This window comes from Protomyctophum bolini (assembly GCF_963924005.1).
Source record: "Protomyctophum bolini genome assembly, chromosome: 12".
NCBI classification, from domain to species: domain Eukaryota; kingdom Metazoa; phylum Chordata; class Actinopteri; order Myctophiformes; family Myctophidae; genus Protomyctophum; species Protomyctophum bolini.
In genome coordinates this window covers 33,203,956-33,231,774 of record NC_137873.1, presented here as the reverse complement: position 1 = coordinate 33,231,774, position 27,819 = coordinate 33,203,956, and the positions used below count along the sequence as shown (strand labels likewise).

At 44.4% G+C, this 27,819-nt stretch overlaps 1 protein-coding gene across 1 annotated transcript in view; it reads left to right on the top strand.

The window, feature by feature from the left end:
- The first annotated feature begins 1,636 nt into the window (after positions 1–1,636).
- Positions 1,637–27,819, top strand: part of ccdc18 (coiled-coil domain containing 18) — a 27,017-nt gene continuing 834 nt past the window's right edge. Inside the window, exons 1-25 of the mRNA XM_080779035.1 lie at positions 1,637–2,128; positions 3,514–3,694; positions 4,231–4,422; positions 4,913–5,022; positions 5,203–5,331; positions 5,748–5,844; positions 5,947–6,068; positions 6,547–6,841; positions 7,413–7,500; positions 7,756–7,973; positions 8,505–8,615; positions 10,038–10,169; positions 10,473–10,607; positions 12,217–12,282; positions 12,930–13,046; positions 13,688–13,855; positions 15,592–15,734; positions 17,657–17,820; positions 18,724–18,937; positions 20,651–20,750; positions 20,923–21,039; positions 22,212–22,349; positions 22,459–22,596; positions 24,737–25,222; positions 26,169–26,966. Coding sequence (XP_080635161.1) covers positions 2,028–2,128; positions 3,514–3,694; positions 4,231–4,422; positions 4,913–5,022; positions 5,203–5,331; positions 5,748–5,844; positions 5,947–6,068; positions 6,547–6,841; positions 7,413–7,500; positions 7,756–7,973; positions 8,505–8,615; positions 10,038–10,169; positions 10,473–10,607; positions 12,217–12,282; positions 12,930–13,046; positions 13,688–13,855; positions 15,592–15,734; positions 17,657–17,820; positions 18,724–18,937; positions 20,651–20,750; positions 20,923–21,039; positions 22,212–22,349; positions 22,459–22,596; positions 24,737–25,222; positions 26,169–26,966 — 4,560 coding nt within the window. The 5' untranslated portion in view covers positions 1,637–2,027. The remainder of the gene's footprint in view (positions 2,129–3,513; positions 3,695–4,230; positions 4,423–4,912; positions 5,023–5,202; positions 5,332–5,747; positions 5,845–5,946; positions 6,069–6,546; positions 6,842–7,412; positions 7,501–7,755; positions 7,974–8,504; positions 8,616–10,037; positions 10,170–10,472; positions 10,608–12,216; positions 12,283–12,929; positions 13,047–13,687; positions 13,856–15,591; positions 15,735–17,656; positions 17,821–18,723; positions 18,938–20,650; positions 20,751–20,922; positions 21,040–22,211; positions 22,350–22,458; positions 22,597–24,736; positions 25,223–26,168; positions 26,967–27,819) is intronic.

The window sequence follows — 27,819 nt, the reverse complement described above, 5'->3', positions numbered from 1 at the left end:
AAATGCATGTTGTGTTTGGATAAGCCTATCTCATCGTAGTGTCCGAGATAGTAAGCAACGATATAAGACAGAAGACTCCTCGAGTCTTCCGGAGAGTTTCCCCGGCCAGACATAGCGCGTGGAAGGAACACGTTATTCCGACCAGTTCCTTTCCCCTCCATCAGGCGCCCTGGCTGGCCAGGGGGAGGTAGTTTAGAGACCAGGATTACTGCATGTTTTTTGTGAGGGTAACTACCCTAGGGGACACGGGGAGAAAATGCAAACTCCACACAGAAAGGCCCTTTCGCCAACCACGCCTTGGGTATGGGCACTGATGACGTGGAGGAGGGAGCACGCCCCCAGTGCCCACAGCGTACCCAGCGGGAATTGAACCCAGGACCTTCTAGCTGTGAGGTGACAGCACTACCGACTCCCACCGTGCCCCCACTTACTGGTATTGATGAATGCTGATGTGAACTTAATTTAATTTAGATTTTTGTGCAATTTTTGTTATACTTTGTTTTGTATGTCAAACCATACATATGTGAAACCAACATTTGCTGATATTCAATCTTAAATCAATACAAAATTAGTGAAAAAATAAAAACAAATAAATCACACCCGTGTGAAGTGAGGGGCACTCTTGTCATCTTACAATATCAATTACAACATAGTTAGTTTAAGCAACGGGTGCTAATGTTTGTTTTAGTCCTCAACACAAATATTAAATTTATCTTTATTGTATACATTTTCTTAAACAAGCATCGTTGAAAAACAAACATTAAAGCTGTATATATACTTTATTTATAGAGCACCTTCATGACACGAGTGCAGCGCAAAGTGCTTTACAGAAGAAAATAAACTAAGCATATCAAACAACATAAAAATCAAGGCACAGTCAAATACAAAGTACATAAAGAAAGTGCTAAGAACATCAAACAACATTAAAAACAGCAAGGTCAATGAAAAGCAAGAAACAGGTATAAAAAGGCATTAAAATGGGCAGAACAGTGGGAATAACAAAAATCAATGGATTCAGTTTACTCTAGGGATACTCTTAGTTTGAAGAGATCGTACACCGGAAGTCATATATCGGGCTAATATCTGCGAAAAGAACACTGCCTTGATTTGTCAGTTCACCATAACCGCAGAGCCACGCAGACTCCGTTCACTTCAATGGGGCCAGTCCAATGGCGGCTCTCCTGCATAGACTTCTATTGAGAATGGGGACAACAAATAGGGACAAGTCCTGGACCAAAAGTAGGCAAAATGCATTGGACTCAACATTTATTTTTGTAGTAATCGAACAACATAAACATTAGTATACATTACAGAGACTTTAGTTGTTACTGTACAATACTTTAAAACAGTTGGCATTGTCGCCTTGTCCCTCTCCAGGCTGCATGAACAGCGCTCGAGCGCTCGGTTTCTGCCCCCTCAATATCGTAACCCACTCTTCTATTAGATGGCTCTGACCAGAACGCGCCACTATTCCCGGCCCCTGGGCATCACAAACATGATCATAAACCTCTGCACCAATCACTTTACAGACGTGATATATTGACCAATCAGAAAGCACGTTGTTGACGCGTAGACTGTATCCCCGGAGGAATATGAATGAAGATACAACTTTGGCAGGCTGGCGTGGATAAAATGAATACATTTATGAAGATGCAGTCGGTTTAATGTGTTTTATGACACCAGGAACTTGGCAACTAAGTAAATTGTTTAAAGCATGCCTGTTAGTGTTACGTTTACTTGGCCTTAGTTGGGCCATTTGGTGCCATCCAAACATTACCAACCTGTTCATATCTGGTACACAGTGCTTTGTTTACAGTTGCCAAGTTGGCTATTTTATTAGCTAGTAAGTTGTCTCTTCAATTTTGACCGTCCGTCACTGACCGTCATTGTCTTGGGATTGGGAATGTATTCCGTTTGTTATCATTTCTGCCTGCACGCACACGTTTACTAACGTTAGCTTTGTTAAGTTGCTCACCGTAGCAAAGTAACCTACAGTATGCGACGCTGTTAAAAGTTGTCTTCTGCTAATGTTTGAAAACGAGGAGAATCTTAACGAAGATGTGGCCACTTTAAGGAACCGGCTTCGATTCACCGAGCTCAGTCTGCAAAGTGTGGGAGAACAACTGAGGTGAGAGTGACCGCTATGAGCTATAGATAGCCCCCTTGTAGCCCCTCTCGGGACCCCCTGGGTCAGCTCATTATGGTTAAAGTCTTAAAAATGTCAGAACTACCATTGGGTTCTAACTCGCGGGGCTAGCCCCCTTGAAGAGAAAGCCTAAAATCAAATAGTTGGTAACACTGCATTATTTACAATAAGGGTTATATAGCTCATTGGGTACAGTGTACATTAGATTGAGTTATAAAATGTAACAACAAATTATACTCTACTGTACTGCCCAAGTAAATACATATTATGTTCAGGATACACTGCGATTCTGATGCAATCTAAATTCACATTTGGTATTTGGGATTAAGTAAAGCATTATACAATGGTGTACATATCTACTTGAATCTCTTCGAGCTTCCAAATGGACAAATGTGTTAATATTGTAATTGAAATGAAGAACCCAGCAGATAGGGGTACACTTCACTAGTAACTAAAATACGGTACTGCAGTTATGTACTATGCACTTGTTACACTTGAACGAGGCAGCTTCAAATGGACAAATGTCAAGAAGGGTATAATTTGCAAGTACATTAAAGTATTCATGAGTATCCTTTAATTATCTCTATGCTCTGTATTCATAATGCTGTAGTTCCATGTACACAATAAATAATTGTACACTTATTCCCAGAAGCCAGAACATGGCTTCTATGTTTCAGATGCACTTACCCGGTAGTTTGCTGTGATTGTACAGCTTTAGTGGTTTGAGCGAGAGTATGCCTATTTGACAAGAGTTGTGAATACTACTTACTCTACACAATGTCCCATTATGTAAGCTTGGAGTATCAATGGGATACCGGAGAACTCGCCAGTTTACCAAGTCACCGCGGTGAAAATTCGTTATGCTAACATGCTGTCTTCATCAGTGTAGTATGTCAAACTCACAGATGTTATAGTTCATTTCCAAAGTGATCAAATTATTTTGTGCAATTAAATGGTCAGCTAGATAATGATAAAAAGGTGAGTATGTGAATACCAATGATGAGTACCATTTCAGGATATGTTTACTAATTAATTACATTGTTTCGGTACTTTATTGTTTAAACTTTTAGCATTCCTACTATCTCTAGTGTTAACTAAACAACTATCCTCTCTCTCTCTCTCAATTCAATGTAATTTAAATGAAAGTGAAGTAAAACTAAAATGCACTAAATCGCGGCGAGTTGGTAAACTGGCGAGTTCTCTGGATACCTATCAATGTGCACTGTGCACTCAATAAATTACATACACTTGTCTTACATTTAAACAATGGTGTTGTACAGTAAACTGTTGTTTGTAAACTTGTTATGGTGTCATGTCGGTCACTTCCATCTATCTCCATATCTAATTTATCTTGACCTCTTATGCAGTCAATCAAGAGGCCATGAGCAGCCTCCGTACCAGAGTACACCCATTGGGTTGCCCGGTCGTCTCACTTTAGAGGACCTGCAGAAACCTGATGGCCCTTTGTCCCATTCTGGCAGCTACAGTGTGGAGAAGTCCGAGAGGCTGCTGTCAGCTGCTGTCAGTCTCAGTCCCTCCAAGTCTATGGTGAGATCATAGACGTAAAAGTATGCAGTAGGTGGGTGGGTCATACTCGTAACAGGTTCCCTGTTCCTGGCCACCTACTTAGCTGGGGAACCTGATGACGATTATTGATATGGATAATTATATTCAGTGGTGAACGTAGATTGAAGCTCTTGCCAATACTTAATATCACAACAATCCTATACTTTGAATTACAAAAAGCTATTGTCTTTGTCAACTGGGACACTTTACTAGTAAATGTTCAGTGATTTAAATAGGTTTTCAATGTAATGGGACCCACCACGGGTGGTCTTTTAGATGTGTCCCAGGTGACCTTTTATGAGTACAGTACAGAGTACAGTATTGTCCCAGCCTCCCAGGACCCCCGGAGGGTGACATGATTGCGTCCTTTCTCAATTTAGCGAGTCTTAAGGATGCAGGGGTATTTGCATCACTGAATGTTTGTCTCTTTTCAGGTCACATAATGACATCCCTGTTTACAGTCACACATCTTCATTTATTCCATCTTTACCTTTTTCTTTCCGTCTCTTTTCCTGCAGGTCCCCTCTAGCCGTCCATCCGTCCGCCATTCTGCATCACGCAAGGCCGGGTCTTTGGAGATGGATTCAGCCCCCGTCAGAAACAAAGCGGGTTGCCTGCGTCAGGAGAACGCCTGTCTGACCATGCAGAATAAACAGCTTATCGGTGACCCAGAGGCCACGCAGTACCGACTGGCCTCATCCAAGAGCCAGGTACATTGTGTCAGTGGTTCTTCCCAAAGTGCAGTCCGGTAACTCCCAGGGGTCCTTGAGGGAGGGAGTTCCAGGGGGTCTTCCAGCTAAATGATAGTTTGGAACCAAATGGACCCTTATGGGTCTGTAACTCTGAGAGTGTACAAATGGAGCCTAACGGGTCCATTTGGTTCCATTTGTACACTCTCAGAGTTAAATTAACACTGAATTCTCAGAGATAGACATGTCAGTCATAAATATATTCTCTTATGGGGGTCCCTGGCATTATCTCTTCAAATGGGGGTCTGTGGGCTAATTAGTGTCAAATTCCTTGACATGAAAAAGTTTGGGCACCACTGCATTATGACACACACACACACACACACACACACACACACACACACACACACACACACACACACACACACACACACACACACACACATGCATGTGACAAAAACTTGTTTTTGAGCAAAAATAAAACAAAACTCTGTGTGTGTCCACTGTCCAGCTCCATGTCCTGGGCTCCAGCATAGGCGTCAGAAGCAATAATGTGGCTGTCATGAGTGAACAGATCCTTAACCAGGAGGCCGAGCTGGAGTCTCTGGCCAGACAACTTAGGTAACCTCGCAAACCACACTTGCTGTTTTTCATATTCTTAGCTGACAAGTACCGTTGTAAATCTTCTAAAACACGTGTCTCTTTCCGGAAGCTACAGCGTTTCCAGTTAGTGGACTTAATATATCTTTATTCTAGATGAAAGACTGTGATTGTGGTGTGTGTGTTCTGTGGTTGTCCCAGGGCAGCAGAGCTGAGCGCAGAGCAGGGCCAGGAGGCAGCGGCCCAGAGCGACACCGTGGCGACCAGGCTGACCGAGGAGCTGAGTGCTCTCAAAGACGAGCTGGACAAAAGGACAGCAGTGGGGAAACGGTTAGATATGCATCCCCCAAATTGGTTGCTGTAATCATACTTACCAAGGTTCTGTTAATTATTATATTTAGCTGAACTGAACATGCTCCAATTTCTGTCAGTCTGTTACTTTAAAACTACAAACTTACTTTAAAGATTAAAATGTTATTTTAACCAATCTGCATGGTAGATGATATGTTCCTACAGTATATAATGTTAATATCATTTTTTTTTTATTAGTATCAAATCACAACAAGTTGTCTCAACTTCAAGACACTTTACATGTAGAACCGACAGATCCTACCCTGAGCAAGCAATTTTGTGACGGTGGTCTCATTTCTTCCAATGAGAAACTTCTACCCTGGTGTAACACTGACTGGTTGACAATGTCTGTAAGGTTGGCCATTTTGCTCTAATGGCTGTGCCAACTCTCACAGGGCTGAGCAGCAAAGGAACCAAGCCCTTGAAAATGCAGAGAAACTCAAAGAAGCCTACAAAGAATACAAGGCCACTGTATCTGTTAAGCTAAAGAAGGTACGCTCATTCACCTGTCGGCATGCTTCTCTTCAGTTTTTCTGAATGCGAGTGCATCAGCAGTGGTGGAGATAATGTTGCTCTGACAATTATATGTTGCAGGTGGCGGAGAGCGAGGGCAGACTAAAAGAGAGTCTGATTGAGTGTGACAGAGAGAGGGAGGAGTTGGAGAGCAAGTGTGCTGCGTTGGAGAGGCAGCAGGCAGAACAGAGCCAAGTCATTAGGTATTCCATGTTCTGCTGACCCCCATTCCTCAATAGGAGATTAAATCAGTCTTTTTTTTAAATCAGCTAATACTATGTGTGGACAAAATATAGATTTCATTTCATGATCACACATTACGTCTTTTCAAATAAACTTGCTTCGATTGGGTCCACTGTGTCAATTATCTACTGTGATCCTGGGCTCTACACACCCTCCGCCAACCTAGTCCCCATATATGGGGGACATGGGGAGAGCAACGGACTTGAACTCATGCATCCTTCATGCCTGAGTGTCCAAGTTGCTCCTTTACACCTGACAGGGGGGAGTTTCCCTGGTTGGACTTAGCGCGTGGAAGGAACGCGTTATTCCAACCAGTTCCTTTCCCCTCCATCAGGTTTAGAGACCAGGATTACTGCATGTTTTTTGTGAGGGTACCTACCCTATTGGGTCACTCTCATATGTAAATGTATAGTCTCTTGTCACCCCAATTTTTATTAGCCAGCTGAATGAGGATGTAAGACGGGCCAAGACTTTGACTGCGGCGGAGAGAAGCGACCTCGAGGCCGGCCTGGAGGAGGCCAGGCGACGGGCCTCCCGCATGGAGAGGGAGCTGCAGGAGCGGGCTGTGGAGGGCAGGGAGCTAGCGGCGCCTCTGCGTAAAGAGCTGGAGAAGCTGCGGGCTCTGAGCCAGACCCAGGAACAGAGGGTGGCACAGAGCCACGGAGAGTCCCAGCAGAGCCAGGCGGAGCTGGCCAGCCTGGAAGCCATTTTGGCCCTGCTGCATCTGAAGGAGGTGGGGGAGCAGGGGAGATGTTTGATTGATATTTATTAACAGTTTGCAGAATTACAGTACATTTCAAGCACAAACTAATTAAGCAAACCAAACCAATTAAGCATTACACTTGTTTACAACAGGGTCCACCTTGCTCAATTCATCGAAACATTTAGAGACGTACAAATAGACACTTCTATATAGTTAAAGAACAGAACAGGAATTCATCATAAAGGAAGCAAAAAGGGAAAAGAAACATATACAGTGAGGGGAAAAGGGGGGGGGGGATTCAGATTTACAGGGGCCAGTTTTGAATTGCAGCTGTCCGTAGGTGCCCTTTGAGAGCGGTTTTGAAGGAGTCAAGGGATTCACATGTCTTAATGACTGTTGGTAGGGCGTTCCACATTTTGGTGGCATAGGAGCGAAAATAATTTAGTCCCTTGTTTGTGCCGAATCTGGGTTGTACATGGTTTGTTGTGAACACACACGCACACATGCACGCATACCCTCAATTGTAGCGCTAAACACGTTTCAATTCATGCTGTCGTACTAAGCACACACGGATCATGATTTAGTCGTTTTTGTATTGCAGGGTCCTGAGGGGCCATTATGTGCCAGACCCTGCCTCATGCCTCCAGTGGACTGTTACAGAACTACACATCTAGCCATGTCTAAGCCAGGTACTGTAACACAGTTGCCAGACCAAATATAGTTAACTTTCATTCGCGAGTGTGTTCATTTTGCTGCATTTCATAATCATACTTTGATACTATTATTGTCTTTCTCTAGGGCGTATCCTACAGAAAGAGTACAAAAAAAGAAATCAGATAATTGTATCTTTCCTTCCCTGTCTCGCCATCTTCCTCTCCACTCGTTCTCACCACCCCTCCACATCTCTGTCCCTCACCGCGGTCCCCCGTGTATCTCACCTGCAGGCGAGCGCTACCAGCTGCTGCTGTCTGCACTGCAGGCCATGGAGTCGGAGCGGTGCAGACAGAGCGGCGTGGCCCAGCGGCTCCAGGAGCGTCTGAGTCGGGCCCAGGAGGAGATCTCCGCCCTGCACGGCTCCATGGACCAGAGAGCCTCCCACTACCAGAACCTCCACACCGAGCTGATGGGGAAAGTTAGCCAGGCTGCCAACACGGAGAAGGAGGTGAGGAGAGAAACGGTTGTTAGAAACATCTATAACCCATTTAAGGGCCGAGACCAGATTCTACAAATGTAATGGAAAATCCTGACAGTTTTCTGAATCATGTTTCTATATCAGGGAACCCAGGAATTATATGTAATTGACCGCCGACCCCCATCACTCGGTGCCACGCTATGAGCTTGTATATCTGCTATTTTTCAATATAGCTAAAGTTTAAAATAATGGTTAAAGTGGTTAAAAGCTAAGGTGACACTGGTGCGTTCCAGTTCTTAATGGGATAATTCAGCCGCTATCCCCAGCCATTCTCTTCTCCTCAACTCTTCCTGCATTCAAATTCTTTTAGCTGTTTGGTTTTAACCAAGCCGCCTGATTTTAACGAATTAAGTTTCTCATTTTAAATATCGACCTGTACCCACAGGTTGATAAAATAAATCGGTTTCCTTGGGATGGAGGGTTGTGTTCCACTTTCTTGTCTGAAAACTGTCACGTGCAATCACAGTCTGTGTATGTGTATGTGTGTGCACGCCTCTCCAGGTGAAGAGGAAGAGTGCACGTGTAGCGGCGCTGGAGAAGCAGTTGCAGGAGAAGACTTCAGCGTACAGTCAGGCTGCACTGAAGAATACAGAACAGGAGAAACAGCTACTGGTACACACACACACACACACACACACACACACACACACACACACACACACACACACACACACACAGACTTCCATAAGACAGACACATTCACACAGGTACATTTTATACAAGATTTCGTAACTATAACCATCAGATGATGCACTATAAACTAATACACAGATTCTATCTAACTCCAAGAAAACGCTGTCAACTACAATTAGTACCAAACCCAGTATGTAATTTGTGCTCATTGAGAACGGTGGGCACATATGTACATATGTTCTGGGAGTGTCCCAAGGTCATGACATTCTGGTCTCGGGTAGCTAGGACCTTATCTGAAATACTTACAATGGAGATACCTTGCCTCCCCCAGATTTTTTTGTTAAACGATGATTCCACACTCTCAATACCAGTCATTAAAAAAAAAGTATTCTTTGCTGGATCTACTGCTGCAAAAAAAAAAAATCTCCTTGTCTCTAGATGGAAACCTCCACATAGTCTTGCTGTAAAAAAATGGAAAATACTATTTCTGAATGTATTGGGGTTGGAAATATCAATTGCGAGAACGAATGGAGCAAAAAGGCAATCTATTGATGCACTTACAGAGGCTGTAGAAAAGGTCAAAGCACAACTATAATGCCATAATGTAACTATTTATGTATTTATGTATGTATGTATGTATGTATGTTGTATGTATGTACACATGCCTACTTTTCAATCCTTATTTATAAGTCTACCAACCATATTTATTTATTATTATTTATTTATTTATTTCTAAATGTCAAATTAACTGATGAAATGTCTGCTCTTGTTGCAACGATAATTGGAACCTTGGGGAGGGTGGGGCGATGGGGGAATTGTAATGAAAATGAAAAATGCTTAATAAAAACTTGGTCACAAAAAATTTTTTATACAAGATTTAATTGTTTGTTACATGGATTAAAGTTCTCAGTCGCCACGACTGATTTCAGTCTTTTTCTATTCCATAGAAGCCATCGTCATGTCTTCTGTGGAGGCATGTTGCACAGCAAAAACATGCTGCTAATGATGCTATGCATTGGGAGCTTATGCATTGAGAGCTTGTAGATCGTCTATTTTCGGGTCATTATTTTAGAGCATTTGATGTGGTCAAACTAGCAATATGTTCCATAAACTCTGTAATACTCTCAGTCGGATATCTCATGAAACCAAAGGTTAAAGCCTCAATCTGTGATTTCTTTAACCTGGTTGACAGTAGGGACAATATTACAAAAAATGTACTAAATCATCATCATTTTACATATTGTGTTGATTGTTCAGGAACCAGCGCTAGTGTGTGGTGCAGCTCCTTCATGCTGTCTCACAAATCACACGTTTAGGACTTTGGTCATGCAAACATTTTCAGTGGTGAGATTTTATTTATCTTTAATCCTTGTCTTGTCTCTGTTCGTCATGCCTTTCTAGGAGCAGACCAGTAGTCTGCAGCATTACCAGTCCATGATGAGCAAGAAGCAGCGAGAGTACCAGCAGGCACTGGACAAGTGTAAGAAATCCTACTCTCAGCAGTGCACAGAGCTGCAGCACAGAGCAGAAGTGGTATGTTCTCTCTGTGTGTGTGTGTGTGTGTGTGTGTGTGTGTGTGTGTGTGTGTGTGCACGCAATTTACAACCTTATTTAAACTGGTGCTAATAAGGGATGCTGTTGTTTGCATGTATCTTTAATTCTTTATTTAATCTTTAATTAACCAAAAGCGAGCTGCTGGAAAAAACAAATTACTATATTATACCTTGAAAGTAATTCTCAACTACACCAATTATTTCAGAGGTGTCCGTTTTTTTTTCCAGGGATAGAATTGTCTCAATGACACAAAAAAGTATCTCGTCTTCTTCCCCCCTCCAGCTGCAGTTGTCTGTGGAGGAGTCCCAGTCTCGGGTGTTTGAGCTGGAGCAACAGCTCAGTTCAGCCCAGAGGGAGAGAGAAGTGGCACAGAACGATGTCCTCCTTCTGCAGACTTGCCTGGAGCAGCTCACACAGGTTTGAACAGCCTCCATGGACTGGCCGACGTAAAGCACAATGAGTCTTTGGTAGAGGTTTTTTGTGTTGGGTAGTTACACTGCCATGATGTAATCATGTACGCCCAAATAATGGTGAGATGTCTTCAATAGTTGCTCCGTAGATTAAAGATTACTGATCAAACATTTGCTCCACATTGACATTGCACGGCTCAGATGACAAGAAGATCCATTCAGATTTGTGTTAAAAAACAAGTGTTTTTGAGGGAAAACGGGGAGATATGCTCCTGACATTTTGTCAATGAGATACTGCTCTAACCCCCCCCCCCCCCCACACTCCATTATGCTGACCTTCACAATTATTCATTTTGAAGGCAATCAGTCAGTGATCACATTCTTGAGTTATGATGTTCACAAACATAAATTCTAGTCTAAACTACCGTCCTAAACTGTCGTGTGTGTGTGTGTGCGTGTGTAGAAGCTGCAGCAGAAGTGAGTTAGCTGAGGTTATATTCCTTGTAGTGTGAGCTACTAAACCTTTGAAGATGGAGAGGGCTATACGTAGTTCCACATTGCATATTATACTGTCGTATCAAAAATAGCATTAAAATTCTAATACTAGTCATTCAGCAATACTAGACTGAAGTAATTAAAGCGTGTCATGTTTGCATGCGAATTGTAACACCTGAAATAAATAATATAATATCAATATTCGGATATTAACCTGTGGGCCACATTAAGTGAAGGTGGGGGCCCCCGGGCCGCCTGTTGCCCATGTATGGCCTAAAAATAATGTGGCAACCACTCAAGGTTAAAAATAAGTAATGTGGTCAAATATGGCCATGATAGACGGCACTATCCATGTTTTTTAAAAGGTCTTGTCGAGCAGCTGAAAAGATCTGTACTAGAGGTCCACCGTAGTATTTACAAAGAATACATATTATTACCTACTGTATAATGCATTGTGAGATGCATTTTATCTTAGAAAATGAGAGTAATTCTAGAATACTGTTGAAAAAACCCTGCCCCTGCCTCTGACCTTAGTCAAGAAATGTGAGGAATTTGCAAAAACGTTTAACAATTATATCACAAGTGTCAGAGTTGAAATTGCTACAAGGGCTGGTGACCTCTGTAGGCAACAATGAGCAAATACAGTACACTCATGCCTCAAAAATCTGAACTTTGCAGGATTGAAGCAATCGTATTTAAAACACGGCCATAGATTGTATTACTAGTTTACTACCATAAGGGAAACTTTGACAGGAAAAGACTCGCTCACCGTATAGAAAAAGAAGTAAAACTCCTTAGACTGATTATTATCTAATATTTTTTATTTTATTTTATCGTGCTCTTATGGTGCTCTGTGCTCATGGTGCAATTAAAAAGCAAACGTTTCGGTCCACAGACCTTCGTCAGTACTATGACGAAGGTTTATTTTCTATACGGTGAGCGAGTCTTTTCCTGTCAAAGTTTCCCTTATGTTTTTGAGACCACTGCTACCGTAGTCAAGTTTGAAAAAAAGGACGAAGAAAGGCCCAACAGTTTTCTCAGTGCTTCAGTAGTTTACTACCATACCATACATAACCTTTTACAGTACAGTGTTGTTTTTTCTTTTTGTGTTTTCTTGAAAGGAGCGGGAGGCGGAAGCAAGACACAGCGAGGAGGTGCTCCAGAGTTTCAAAGAGCAGGCAGCCAAGGTCAGTATAAAACGCTACCCGTCTGATCTAGACACATCAATAAATAAGAGCATGCATGGTCCCAACTGTTGACAGTGTGGTTTGATATGATGTTTTTTAAAGCCACTGTATGTGTTTTACAGTTTAAAGATTAGAATAGAGCCCTTACATGAAATGCTTCTGTAGTTCTCTAACAGCATGGCTGCATGTAACGACAATCATTGTTTTGTATATGGCAATGGTTGCTATAGAACCTTTTCATGTCAAGGACCCCCACATTTAAAAGATATGCAAGGGACCTTCATAAGACAATATTCTTACAGCTCTAGCAAAGGGGCCTTTTGGTGGGGTTTTTTTTGTGGCTTTCGCCTTTATTTTATATTTTGTATGGCGGCACAGACAGTTGGCTGACAGGAAATGGGGAGAGAGATGGGGGGTGACAAGTGGTAGGGGCTGTCGGGATCGCTACGAGTTTGTAGATCTGCTATTTTTGGAAAACGGTGAAAATGTGACGCAAATCTTTGAAATCTTTGTTTAATAGCAATATGTTAGTCACAATTTCAGCACCTCATGTGACTCCTCGGCTACCCACACAAAAAGCCATGAAATAACCTTTGATCAGAAGGGATATTTGCTATAATTCGTTTTATATGTTTGTGTTTTGTCAGGTGTGTGATTTGGATGCATCCCTGTCAGCATGTCGGAAAGAGCTGAGCTCCTGCCTGAAGCAGATGGAGGAGACGAAACACAACTATGACATTGAGCTGCAACAACAGAACAATACGGTGCAGAACTGGACAATAATTACATGCACGTTCTACTGCACCTATGATTCTTTCCACTTTAAAGAGATAGTTCTACCCCAAAATAACTTTTTCTATCGATTACTCACCGCATGGAGACTTGAATTCATGGAGATTGTTTTGTTTTTGTTGCATTCCTATTCCTATCCATATTTTTCTGGCCATAGGGTGCAAATTCCAAATTGTGTTACTGTTATTTACTGGCAAATACTATGAACATTGAGTGACCGCAGTTTCTTCTTAGCTGTGAAATGTCCCTTTAAGGGTACACACATGTTTTCCTCTCCTCTGTTCAACCTTTCTCCATCCACTCTCTCTCTCTCTCTCTCTCTCTCTCTGGGTGTTAACACACTTCCATGCGCGGCAAAAACCTGCTCGTGGCAGGCGTCACTTCCTGGTTTTTAGACAGCTGGTGGATGGAAATGAAGCTCCACCCACGTCGGCCAGATTCCCGGAAAAGCTTGCCCCCCGCGGGAAATGGAAGCCGCGCGCAAGCTTAATTTTCCATCCACCAGCTGTCTAAAAAACCAGGAAGAGACGCCTGCCACGGGCGGCTTTTAGGAATCTCCGTGGCGCTAAAGAGTGTGCCTTGTGCACTGACTGTCCCCTCTCTGTCTCTCCAGATGTCCTCTCTGAAGGAGGAGCTGTGTGGGGCCAGCCTGGCGTGTCAGAGCTCCACTGAGCAGAACCTGCAGCTGCAGGTGTCCCTGCAGGAGCAGCAGAGCATGCTGACGGAGAGCAGCGTCCGCATCGCTGAGCTGGAGGACAGTCAGAGCGTCCTTCAAAGACAGGTCTGAGAACGGCAGTGCACACACACACACACACACACACCAGGCATCACTCGGGTTTCCCATACAAGTTTTGTGTCGGACTTCTAGTGCCGCACATGCCCTCTAGGCCGCACACAGAAGCCTGTCTGCTGCCTAACCTGCCTTTTTTTTTAGTAGTAGTCCTACTCGAGGAGTAGTCTGCAGTCCACACACTGTTTCGTAGCTCCCACAGGAAATTTATTTATTTAAGATGACAATGTTTCGACCCCCTATCATCCCTATGGGTTTTCGTCGGGTACCTAATGTACTCGTCCTCATATTTCGATGAGGGCTTCGTCTATCCACGGTAACGACATCTTTGCGCTGCGTAAAATATGCCTTCTCCCCGTCTCCAACTGTGTTTCTTCATTCCTCCACCACATTATTTGCTTTTCCTTTATTTGATGCGGGTTAGAAGCGAAGTGAAACCCCAGGTTTTTTTGGTGGGTTCTTTGATCCGCTCTGCATCAAACATGTTGAGGCCTACTGTCGAGGCCTACTTCAGCATCAAATAAATTAAATTGCCATATATATATATATATAATTAAAATTTTAAGAGTGAAAATCACTATTCTCATCTGAACGCCGGACGGATTTGTCAAAAAGACGGATTTTGGAGTATTTTCCATGGCGACAAGGGTGAAGTTTTCAAATAAATGTAGTGGAGTAAAAGTACAATATTTGCCTCTGAAATGTAGTGGAGTAGAAGTAAAAGTACTGAAAGTTGGTAACACTCCAGTTAAATACAGTAAAAGTACCTCAAAATTGTACTTAAGTACAGTATTTAAGTAAATGTAGTTACTTACCTGCCCTACTCGGATGGTTACGATGAGTAGTTGTGGGGGCAGTTATGGGTGAAGTGTCTTGCTCAGAGACACTTCAGTACATAGACCAGGTCGAGAGATGAACCGGTGACCTGATTACCAGACTGCCTCTCCTTTACCAACTAAGAACGTATCCCAGAGCATTGCTTAGCAGCCCAACCCCAATCGGATATGCACAGTGAGAGTGTATATCTGATTGGGGTCCATTAGTCGCATGAAAGTGAAATCATTCTCAAATAAGCAAAGACACATGATTCATAAATAGCCTACAAATAAAGAGAAATATTTAGTGAAGTCACCTGGAGTAATTGTAGCTTGTGATTTCAATTATATGGGAGGACGCCATATTTTTGGCTGCTGGTCTACTTTGGTGCTTTATTTCTGAAGTGCCCCATTTATGAAAAAAAACAAAGCACAATAATCTCCATTCACTGGCTCGAGCCAATGCAAGAACAGTGTGCTTGGGGCCAGGTTCTCTGGCCTGTCTATAAAGATCTGCTTGAAGACTGGTGAACTCACAAATGAGGCTCTATTAAGGTTTGTATTTCACTGTTTGATTATGTAACACTGGTTATTTATATTATGCATTGAATGAAACACAAAGAAGGTGCATTTGAAATAGGATGTTTCTCTGCATCCGGAATCCGATATGAATCGCAGAGGTTTCCTCTCAAGACATTCAATTCAGTGTATACTGAAACACAACAGGCTGTTAGGATTTTATTTGCTAAATACGATGTGTCTCTGCAAGTGACAGTGTTTACATATTTTATAGTTTCCTTTTTTCTTACCTATTTTAATTTCACTTTCATTTTTGACCGAAGTCCAGTGACATAAACGTACGCTATATAGGAAGGTGTGTCTGTGAGCAAAGTTGTGTTTCATCTTCTAAAGGTGTCTGCGTTGGAGCAGGATCTGGAGCGTGCGCGGACCTCCCTGGAGGAGGGGGTGAGGAGGAGGGAGACGGACGTTCAGGAGAACGCCAGGGACGTTCAGGAGAAGGAGCGGCTGACCGAACAGCTCTCCGAGTCCGTCACGTAAGTGTAAACTGTGCCCCCGCCGGGGGATGTCGGTGGAGTTGACACGACGTTGACCACCAGAGCTCAGCTTGCAACCTGTGATCAAAAACAAACGTAACGGTACGGACATACTGCAGTGGAGGGAATCGTAGGCTTGTGACGTGCATAGTGATTTTACAGCTTTTATCAAAGTTTGCGACAGGAGACACGATGAGTTACTTTAAGGCGCTCTGGATAAAGAGCATCTGTTAAATGGGTTGACCCAAAAAAGTTGAATATTCGAAGCTTCATTCGATGGCACGGGATTCGAACATGAAAAAAAGCTTGTAAAATCTGTTGCCCTTCAAAGCCAGCCAAGATCGGTTACCTTGTTGCTTTTACTCCACCCCACACACACACACACACACACACACACACACACACACATACGACACAGGGGGGGGATTTTCCTGGAGCTGCGGTGGGATCCATAATGAAACGCCACACAGACGCACACTGCAGCCATCAGGCGTCTCGTCAATGCAAGGAATGTTCCCTTTTTAATCAATGAAGGGTGCTCTACTGGCGACGTTGTGTTCCATGGCCGCCGTCGGAACGCAACGCAACGCAACACGGACATCTGTAAAGGATTCTAATTCCAACAAAAGTTTGGAATTGAAAGAGGTCTAAATCCACGTGTTGACTGACGTCGACATAAACAACCTCCTTCATGGTAAAAATAAATCTTGTAATGTGGTCGACTTACAGTCTCGAGGAGAGCGGAGAGGTAGGGGGGAGCCAGGTTGTGCAGTGACTTGTAGGTGGTGAGGAGTAGTTTGAATTCAATTCTGTGTTTAACGGGGAGCCAGTGGAGGTCACAGAGGACTGGAGGGAGGTGAGTACTGCAGCCGGGGCGGCTGATTTTTGGACGTACTGTAGTTTGTTGAGGGGTTTTGCGGTGGTGCCATGATAGAGGATGCTGCTGCAGTAGTCCAGTCGGGATGAGATGAAGGCATGAATGAGGTTTTCGGCAGCTGAGGGTGTCCGGGAGGGGCGGAGACGGGCGATGTTTTTGCGGTGGAAGAATGCTGTTTTTGTGATGTGGAGGAATGAGAGGGTAGGGTCGAAGATGACAACCTAGGTTGTGGATACGTGTGGAGGTATTGTTGAAAGAAATGATTGTTCATACATTGCCTGCTGCCTTCTGACCATTTACTATTAAAACAATCGGCATTCGGCACAGAGTGAAATGGGATTTTAACTGACACTGGAGTGACTATTCAATGTTATATAACTTCCCAGCAATGAAATGCTGCGATGCCCTGTGGGCCTGGGCCGTGCCCTGTGAGACAATCTTATGACTGGCACTTTGTGTGGGTTTTAGCACACGTGTGTTCTTAGGTCTCTGTGTCTCTTCAACTACTGTAGCCCATCCCTCCACTCCATACAGCGGCATATACTGTAAATGTGTAGCTGTCTGTTCTGTTCTCAGATTGACTACCTAGTGAGCCTGTGTTTTGGGGGCAGCTCTACTTCATTCTTAAAGACCCCTGGCTTAGTGTTACTATAGTTTATTTTAAATAAATTGTCTGGGGGAAGCCATTAAAGGGCATGTATCCTTAGCCTATTCCATCGTGCCTGTAGGACGGTCGATACTTCTCCGGGGGTTTCTCTTTGTGCAGCAACATTGCTCTACTAGGGCGACTACAATGGGAGCCATGTTCACTCTGGGTATTGAAGATGGTGTGGCATATAGTATTATTTATATCCCAGTGGTCATGGATTCTTTTGGCAATGTGTAGACATCCTGTACTGTCACACTCCCGGAGTGGTATGCATATTGTGCTGCATGTTTCACCCCTTTCACCCGATGTGATTTCAGACACGCGCATTGTTGACTCTTTTGCCATGATAATGTATTGCGTACGTCCTCTTTTGGGTGCCCTCTCTCTCCGCTGCAGCAAGCTGACGTCGGAGGTGACGGACTGCCGCGGCGAGCTGTCGTCCATGGAGTCGGAGCTGCGTCGTCTCAGGAGCGAGACGGGCGCCAAAGCCTCTCAGATGGGCGGCATGGAGCGGAGCCTGCAGCACACGCAGGGGCTGCTGGACAAGGAGAAGGACATGGGTACGCTGCAGCCGCGGGGGGGACGAGGGACGTTTAGTGGAGAGAGACCGCTGAGGCACGAGCCAAGCACCACCAGTCTTGCTGAGAGGAGCCGTTTAGACCTGAGGACGCATCTTGTGTCGCCATAGCTTTTTTAACCACTTTTTAACCATTATTTACCACTATTATTTTATACTTTAGCTGTTGAAAAATAGCATATCTACAAGCTCATAGATCTACATGGCTCTATGGGCTTGTAGATCTGCTATTATAATGTTTTTAACTCCTATCTTTTCTCCCTGGTACAACATATTTTGAGATGGGGGGGGGGGGGGGGGTCGACGACCAATTCTTATATATTTTTGGGGGTTGACATGAAATAGTTTGAGCACCACTGATATAGAAACATTTAGGCCTGACGTCGAAATTTTAAAATTGTCTTCTAAATCCTGACAGTTTCCTGAAAAACCTATGTTTCTATGTCGGTGGTACTCAACCTTTTCCATGTCAAAGAATTATCTGTATTTGGCCACAGACCCCCATCTGAAGACAGTTCCAGGAACCCCCCCCCCCCACCCCCACGAATATATATTCAAAGATTTGCGCCACATTTTCACGATCTTTCAAAAATAGCAGACCTACAAGTTCATAGCGCAGCACTCTCTGTGCCGCGCTATGAGCTTGTAGATCTGCTACTTTTTCTACAGCTAAAGCATAACGTGAAGTGAAGTAAAAGTAAAAGTGATTAACCCATTCTGGGTTACAAGCTACGAGCTTGTAGGTCTGCTATTTTTGAAAAATCGAAGAACGACTGACATAGAAACATAGCTTTTTCAGAAAACTGTCAGGATGTAGAAGACATTTTTTGATCTGATCTCAGGTCAGAATGGGTTAAAGTCTCTCTCTTTCTCTCTCACCCCCCAGTGGAGGATCTGGAGGAGAGGCTCCGGCTCCGCGAGGCGGAGAGACTCCGCTCCGTCCAGCAGGCCCAGGCTCTGGACGGCCAGCTGCAGGCGGTGCGCAGCGAGCTGTCTGGAGCTCTGGAGCACCTCCAGGAGCTGAGGGACGTCCTGCAGAGGACCCAGACCACCGCCGACGAGCGGCAGGCCTCGCTGGAGAAGACCACGGCGGAGCTTAGGTGAGGGAACAACACGCCGCCGAAAACACTGAAATCTGTTCGGATATATGTACACTTAAGGGACGAGAGGCTCACCGTCTGTGAAGAGGAACTCGCTTCCAACACTGTTCTTAAACTATTTTTTTATCATAAAAATATGCACATGTATATTTACATCAAACATCCTCAGGGACGCCCATGGTCTTACAGGTATAGAGCTTCACAGTCCCGCCCCCTCCCGAGGACCAGAAGTGAATTCCCCGTTCATTTTCCTCATAGACTTTTCAAAAAGTATTTATATAAAGATGTTTACACCGCGGACAAAGCCAACTCGAGTTGTGACTACAGTAAACACAATGTTTTGGGCCGATCAAATAATTTGTAAGAAAAAAAACATGGCAGGATACAAGACTTTTTGTTTTGTTTTTCTTCGTACAAATGATTTGATCAGCGAAAAACATTGTGTTTATTGTTCATGATGTGTCACACAACTCCATTTGGCTGTGTCCGTGGCGTAATAGTCTTTAAATAAATACTTTTTGAAAGGTCTATGAGGAAAATGAATGAGAAAGTCACTTCTGGTTCTAGCGTCGTCTTGAAAGGGGGGCGGGACTGCGACGCTCGATAGCATGCATGTAGTATAAAGGCCTATTCGTAGTCCCGTTTTTGACGCAACCACCGAAAACTATGTCACGCCGCGGTGGTCACCACACAACACCTCTCTGTTTTTAGTAACCGAACAGTGGTCACCTCTTCACCAAAAACTAGACTATGATGAATAGGCACGCATGCAGACTAAATTAAAAACAGAAAGTTCTACGCGTAGTCTAGACCGTGCTGTATTATGTTGGAGAATGTTAATTGGTTATCATAATCTACAAAATGGAATCTGTATCTGTGAACTAATGTTTTTCCCGGTTTTGAGAAGATCATATCAATGCCACGCATCTATTTTCTCCTTATATTTATTTTGTATTATTTTGTTTTGTTTAGATTACATTTTACATTGTTGAAGTTGGCAAGATGAGAATAATATAAATTTCGTTTATAATGTCAGATAATTATTTTCATTTCTATCTCATGTGCTATATTTGCTGTTGCTTACCATTTTGTGGGCACTTGAATTCTCTTCATAAATGCCTTACCATGGCTCATGTCAAAACGTCTTTGTGTTTCAATACATGTTGGCATAAACAGTAAACACTGTCACACTGTGGTACAAGTACAGTACAACAAGCACCCGAGAGGGGGAAGTTCTACAAAGAGAAAACCTCAGTGTTAGAGTAACTAAGCGGAACAGAACCGCCCATGGCGTATTTCTCATAACTTAATAATCAGTTGTTAGTTTAGCAGAGCTTATCTATTAGTTCCCGTTATGGGTTGTCTTGTACCTTCTCTCAGAGCACACAGCCAACAGCTTAGGAGGAGCATGTCAGCTGTCTAATCAGACGCCAGTCTATTCCAGAACAGTCTACTCTGTAGTTATATCAAAGTACTAGTTGTATACGTGCAATAAGCAAACAGATTTAATCCGTTTTGGTCACACTGTAACCTGAACATTGTTGTAACGAGTGTTATCTGCTTTGACCAATAACGCACTCCTCGAACAGACTGCTACATATGTTCTGTATGCTCTGTTAAATCTTCCCCGCCAGTTTGACTATTTCACTATAGTTCGCAATCGCAATTCACTATAGTGTGTGTGCGTGTGCGTGCGTGCGTCTGCTTGCACAGGGAGAGCCAGAGGGAGTTGGAGGAAAGGACCCATGAGGTCTTGGACATGGACAATGCCCTCAAGGAAAGACAGGGGGAGCTACAAGAGAGAGCCAAGCTGGTACAAGGCACACACACCCATTACACATACGCGCTCTTGTATATTCACAAACTGTGCATAATATAACGAAATGGCTAAATATATTTCCCTCCCTTCTCTCTCCGCATGTCGTCCTCGACTCTGCATCCTCACCGTCCTCTTCCGCACCACCACCTTTCTCTCTCTGTCTCAGCTGGGCCAGCTGGACGCGGCCATCAGAGACCACAAGCTGGAGATGGAGAGGAAGGTCGAGTGTCTCCAGACCAATCTGGAGGCCAGAGAGGCTGAGCTAAGAGACGAGGACCTGAAGGTTAGGAAGCCAGGTCGTCCACACAACTCTGGTGGTTTTATACGCTTATTACACACACGGCAGCCAAAAAGTGAGAAGAAAATAACTAGTGCTGTCCAACGATTAAATGATTTATCTACTTAATCGCAAATAAGTCCTTCAAACATATCCCTCCAAGGTACACTGTGAATTTGTGAACGGATAAAAACGAAGTATTTTATACCCATATTAGCATGGGATTGGAAAAGTATGCTGGCTTTATGCGAAAGTATGTTATTTCTTTAATTGGAAATCAATTCAAAAACCCAAAGAAAGCATAATGGTACTGCATTAAACAGGCTGCAGCAGATGGGTATTCTGTCACTTTGATGCCCTGTATGCACTCATACTGTTGACTGAGAAAATAATCATCTGGGGACAGTCCCAAAATAATTTGGGGACCCCCATGTTGAGAACCACTGTCCAAATGGCTAAAATGTAGCTGTTTTATTTAGTTTTTGGCATTAAATTTAGATTTTAGTATAGATCATAGTCTAAAAGTTTTCACATTTTAGTCACCTGGAATGTCTTAGTGTTAGTCTAGTTTTAGTCGACTAAATATCATAAGATTTTAGACTAAAATGTATTTTGGCGGGTCTTGATGCTGTCGAAATGACTGATTTTACACTTGCTGAAAATAGCCGATCTACCGATGTAGATCTGCTATTTTCAGCATGCAACCAAGTGTAAAATGACTTATACTGGATCTCTTGTCCACTAGTCCCTCCCTAACATTTTAGTCTAGTTTTTATTTGTTGACGAAATTGTCAGTATATTTAGTCTTAGTTTCAGTCACTCATCATAGCTTAGTTTCCATTTAGTTTCCATTTAGTTTTCGGCAGTGAAAAAAGGTAGTCGACGAACATTTTCGTCTTAGTTTTAGTCGACGAAACTCCCCCCTCTCAGGTGAAAAGAAGCCGCTTGGACTCCTCATGCATAGGAGGAAGCAGAAGAAGTGTAGCACCCAGGATAAAAATGATACGAGGAAAACAAATGGCTAAAATAAATAAATATGCAATCAGTTGCGATTAAAATAATGAATTGCTTTTAACAGAACGGCGAGTTAATTGCGATAAAACCTGTCTACTCGGACAGCCCTAAAAATAACATAATAGCTAACGGATCATGAACGTGTATGCGTGCGTGCGTTTCAGTGTCAGGAGTTGAGCCAGCAGCTGCATGTGTGTCAGGAGAAGCTTCAGTCTGTGTCTCAGGAGCTGCAGGAAGACCAGTTTCACAGTGAGACTGTGGCCGAAGACCTGGAAACAAGTCAACAACTGGTCAAGGAGAAGGTAGAGGCAAATGCACAGACAACTAACTGTATACACCACACCAACTACACATTAATTATCTGCAATACATTGAAAACACGCCGCCATCTCTCTCCCCCTCCTGCTATAGGAGCGTCGGCTGCGTGCGGTGCTGGAGGAGTTGGCCGTGAAGGAGGCCCGCTGGAGGCAGGCCGAGGCCAGGCTGCAGGGCAGCGTCACCTCCCTCCAGCAGGAGTCGGAGCTGGAGAGAGAACAGCACAGTAAGGAGGTACGGTATGATGATGACTGCATGTACAGTACACACACACTAGACATGGCTGCAAATCAAACATCAGTGCAATATATATGAGGAAGAACCTGTGTTCCCTACTACCACTACTGTTCTTATTTCAGCATCGACTGCCTCTTTTTATGGTATATATTCAGTCGCTGCGCTTGTAGTGAACCCCTTTTGGTGTTGGCATCATGTCATGCTTTAGCTATTGAAAAATAGCAGATCTACTAGGTCTATTTTTGAAAAATCAAAGAACGGCTGAGAAGAAACATAGCTTTTTCAGAAAACTGTCAGGATGTAGAAGACATTTTTAGAATCTGATCTCGGGTCAAAATGGGTTAAGCCAATGGGGAGTCCGCACGCAATGCCTTCTCATACTCTGAGCAGGCCGTGAGAGTCACTGAGTGACTGAATTAAGGCTGTTTCAGATGGTGAGTGAGTGACCGACGCAGGCGTTCTCGCTTGGATCAGCAGCGCATCATCTGCACGTGAGGGGCGTGGGCCGCGTAGCGTGAGAAGAAAAGGCTGGTCACAATCCAGAGTCTAGCCGCCCACGGGCTGCGTGTATGAAATGAGCACACGCTCGTATCAACGCCCCTCAACTTCTCCGCTCGCCCCCAAAAGAATCGCCCACCTCTCATTGAAAATGGATTACCAAGGCGTCGTCAGTCAGTCGACTGAAACGACCTTTAGTCAACCAGACGTCCTCTCAGGCTATGGAATCACAACTGCCGGCGGGCACTATACGTAAAGAGGGAAATGTGCATCGATGTTGGTTCAATAATCTTAACACATTTTATTATTTTATTTGATTGATGAAAGGCCCAAACAGTACAGTTTTAGCGAGACCACCCCTTCCCTATCTGACAGCGGTCTGCCTGATACAATAAAGAGTTTTAAGTCTTAAAAAGACAAAAGAGTGGCTGCACACACTGATAAATAATCTGCCAAAGTGCAGATTATTTATCAGGATGCAGAGTAAAAACCAATGTTTCGGCAGTACAACTGCCTTCTTCAGGCAGTAGCCTAGTTAAATTATTATTTATTATTATTATTATTAGAAACTCCTTGGCTCATTGCAGCCACAATGAGCAACTTCCGGTCAGGATTATATTTACACACATATGTAATAGATTAATAAGAATTAAATTGGTCCACGGACCACCTGTTGAAAACCCATGCATTAGTCAATCCACTACTTTGGTTAGAAGAAAGGCATCTTAATTTAACACTTGAGTTTTACACAGGCATATATATATTTATAACTTTGGTAAGATGCTAGAGTCATGACGGTACTTTTCAAGGGTTTTTAATTGCCACAAGCTGATATGTCAGATTGTGTTCTTTGTTCATCGCTAACCACGTTATGTTAGCGTTTCTATTCTATTCAATGTCCCGTCTTCTGTTGATTTCAACTGATACCACTATCTTAGCCTGTTAACCTCACTTCAGCCTTTACTTCCCTATTTCCTTGACCCTGACTACTAGTTTTACTTCTCTTTCTTTACTTCATTTTCCTTCCCCATTCACTTATTCATCTTATTTCCTAGTTTCTCTATAGCCTACTATTTCCTATTTGTGGAATTTTGATATCTACACGCTTGCATTGTAAAACAAACTTGTAGATCAGTCGATTCAGCTGTTCTCGCTATTTGTCATTCAACAAAGTATATTAAGTGGTTTGTCACACAATTACAGGGTAGTGTGTTTGTCACAGTGCACCATGTATGTCATTTCCTGCTTGGTGGAATGACGGATCCAATCCCTCTTCGCTGGACCTCTCCTGAAAGGCTGCTCTAGCTTTTTGAACCGACCTTTTCCTTCTCTACCCCAGTGGTTCCCAAAGTGGGGTCTGGGGACCCCCAGGGGCCCTTGAGGGAGTTCCAGGGGGTCCCCAGCTAAACCAAATGGACCCTTATGGGTCTGTAACTCTTAAGAGTGTACAAATGGACCTTAACGGGTCCATTTGGTTCCATTTGTACACTCTCAGAGTTAAATTTAACATTGATTTTACAATATATTTTCAAATGGGGGTCCGCGGGGCTAACAAGTGTCATTTTAGGTGTCCTTGACATGACAAAGTTTGGGAACCACTGCTCTACCACTCATTGTGTACCCCCCCATTCCCCCCCAGCTGGAGTCTCTACAGCAGACCCGAGGCCAGCTGCTGAAGGTCTCCGAGCAGATCTCCTCCACCATGCGCTCCTCCCAGGAGCAGCTCACGGCAAAGCTCCAGCAGAGCCAGGCCCGGCTGGACCAGGCCGAGGCCCAGTGCCGTCAGGCCAGGACCCACGCCGCGCAGCTCCAGGCCCAGCTGGACCAGACCATGAGCCACCTGGACCAGACCCGGGGGCAGTTGGAGCGTTCCCGGGCCCGCGTCGCCGAACTCCAAGCGGAGCTGGATCAGAGCCGGGCCCAGCTCCTTCAGACCGGAGGTCAGCTGGAGCAGGGCACGACTCTGTACGAGCAGGCCAGGACCCAGAACGGTCACCTCCAGGCCCAGTCGGATATGTGTCTGGCCCAGTTGGACCAGAGCCGAGCTCAGCTGTCTCAGCTCCAGAGCCAGCTGCATGGCGCGGAGAAAGTCCTGGAGACGGCCAACGAGACCCTGCTCATCAAGGTACGGGTCTGATAATGTCTTGCGAGCTTGTGGATCGGCTATTTTCGCTACTTTTTGCGCAACACTCGTACGACCAAGTATGACATAGAGTTAGGGCAATAGTTTATATATATATTTAAAAATTCTGCCTGACAGTGACAATATGCTTTAGTACTATTGCAAGACAAATTCAATGATCCCCTGAAGGGACAGACATTGAGACAATAGAAAGAACAGGATTCACCAATACATCTATTATGTAAGCAAGATGTAGAACGTTTCTCTCATGGAAACTTGAAAAGGAGACGGTGGAAAAGACAAAAAGTGAAACCAGCTGAGGCCGAGTTTCCATTTCTAGTAGCCACGATGACTGCAGTAGCAGCTTCTGACCACCAGGTGTCCTTTTATTTTTAGCACAAAAAGGGAAACCCTTTGAACTTTTGCAGCTGTTTTTCATATTTTACACAATACATCCTGTCACCTCGTAAGGTTTCAACAACCCACTGAATTTAGAAAACATCCACTTATCTTTTTCAGTTCCTAGTTGTCCGTTTTACCTGATGGCAGCGCTCTAGGTATTGCTTTTGTTAACCCATTTAGTACTGATTAAAATAAAACGCCTTCTAAATCCTGACCTGACCTGCCTAGTAGGTTTTCTGAAAAACTTCTAATATTTATTTAAAAAGAAAAAATGTTATGTTGCTATATACTAGTGATCGACCGATATGGTTTTGTTTTCATGGCCGATGCCGATTATAATTTCTTTGGTACCGATATTAATACAAATGATGAATATCGAAGCCGATAATCTGCTTCGATATAGTATACCGGTATAATAGTAGGCCGATCCCTACTATATGCTGTACATAGCAACAAGAACCCAAAACGGGGTTCCCGTCTTGGAAGGGTAAAAACCCCAAAAGGGGTTCCCGTCCTAAATGGGTTTAATGTCTATCTCTCTCTGCAGGAGTCTGAGGTGACCCGTCTCCAGGCCAGGATCTCCAGTCTGGAGAGAGCCTCAGACCGTCACAACTCCACCCTTCCCACCACCCCTCTGCCCCCGTACGTGTGCACACACTCATTCCCTGCTCAGCACTCACGCGCCCCAACCCGCTCCCCCGCCCGCTCGCCGACTCGCTCCCCCGGATCCAGCCCCTCCCCGTCTCCCCCCACCACACGCTTCCCCTCGCCGTGCTCTCTCGGCCAGCCGCCGCCCCCCTCGCCGGCCGCCTGCGCGGTGCACCACCACCTCCAGCCTCCTCTCCTGCCCGACCTCGGCCCTCATCGACCGCCGAGCCAGGCCCGTCGCTCCCTGGAGTGGCTGCCGTCCGGCGGCAGCAGCACCGACTCCTCCCTGGATCTCCCAGAGAACCTGAAGGCCACCCTGAGGGAATCCCTGGACCAGCAGCAGCAGTCCTGGGAGTCCTCGTCCTCGTCCCTCTCCATCTCGCCCTTCGCACGCGCGGCGGTGACGGACAGCGGCTGGCAGGGACTGAGCGCCCTGGACGCCAGCGGGACCACCAACTCCTCCTTCAACCCCCTCACGTACATGGTGGAGAGAGCAGACGGCCAGGAGGAGGAGGAGGAGGAATGGAACTCTGAGCGTGAGGCTGCGTTGGGGCGGATATCGGGCGAGGGGGAGAAGGAGGAGGAGTCTGAGGCGGGCTCTCTGGCGGGCATGCTGAGGTTTGTTAACCACACCCTGGCCATGCAGGACAACGCGTCCCTGTGGAGCTCCAAAACCACAGACAACCTCACACTACAGGTAAGATCACCACGTCTAGAAGACGCTAATCATTATCTCACAAACCGCTATCGGGCAACACATTTCTTGCCACTTTTTCTATTACGTGTTTTATTTATACTTTTTTTTTTTTCATTTTATAATGATGAAAGTCAATGGGGCAGTGATGGGGCTGCCCAGATTTGGATTCATATGTCATAGATGTGTTGTAGGGGAATGACATCATAGACCAGGGGTTCTCAACCTGGGGGGGGGGGGGTCACCAAATTATTTTGGAGGTCCCCAGAAAAGAAAAACACCTAAATGGTTGGAAAATGGAAATTAAGAGTTTACATAGTACACTACATGCATACACTTTCCTTGCATGATCATATCTGGTTTCAGTATTTATGATGTTTTTTGTTTTTTTTTGCATTTCCGGTGTGTCCCCAGCCAAAAACGTTGAGAACCCTGGCTGTCATAGACTGATGTCACAGGCTGGCTCATGAAGTCCGAGATCCACACTATGGATCCACATTGAAATACAACATGATTACATTTATACCTTTTCTAAACAAAATTTGTAAACATTCAATGGATCAAATCACGGTATAATATTCTTTGGTGAAAGCTCACTGAGTTTTACTCGTTATTACAAATTACCTCTGAAGTCTAATGAGTTAAACTGATGATAAGACAGGTATTCAAAGGGTGTGGGCATGGGCCCTAACATCAGAGACTTTGTACACCCCCCCCCCCCCCCCAGTGTAGGCCAGCAGCTTTACAAATACATTGTGATTGACGTTAATGGCTTTAGATAGGAGAAAGGACTGTGATGGCAGGGCTGGTTGTCTTCGAGGTATTTACTTTAGGGCGGCTGTGGCTCAGGAGATAG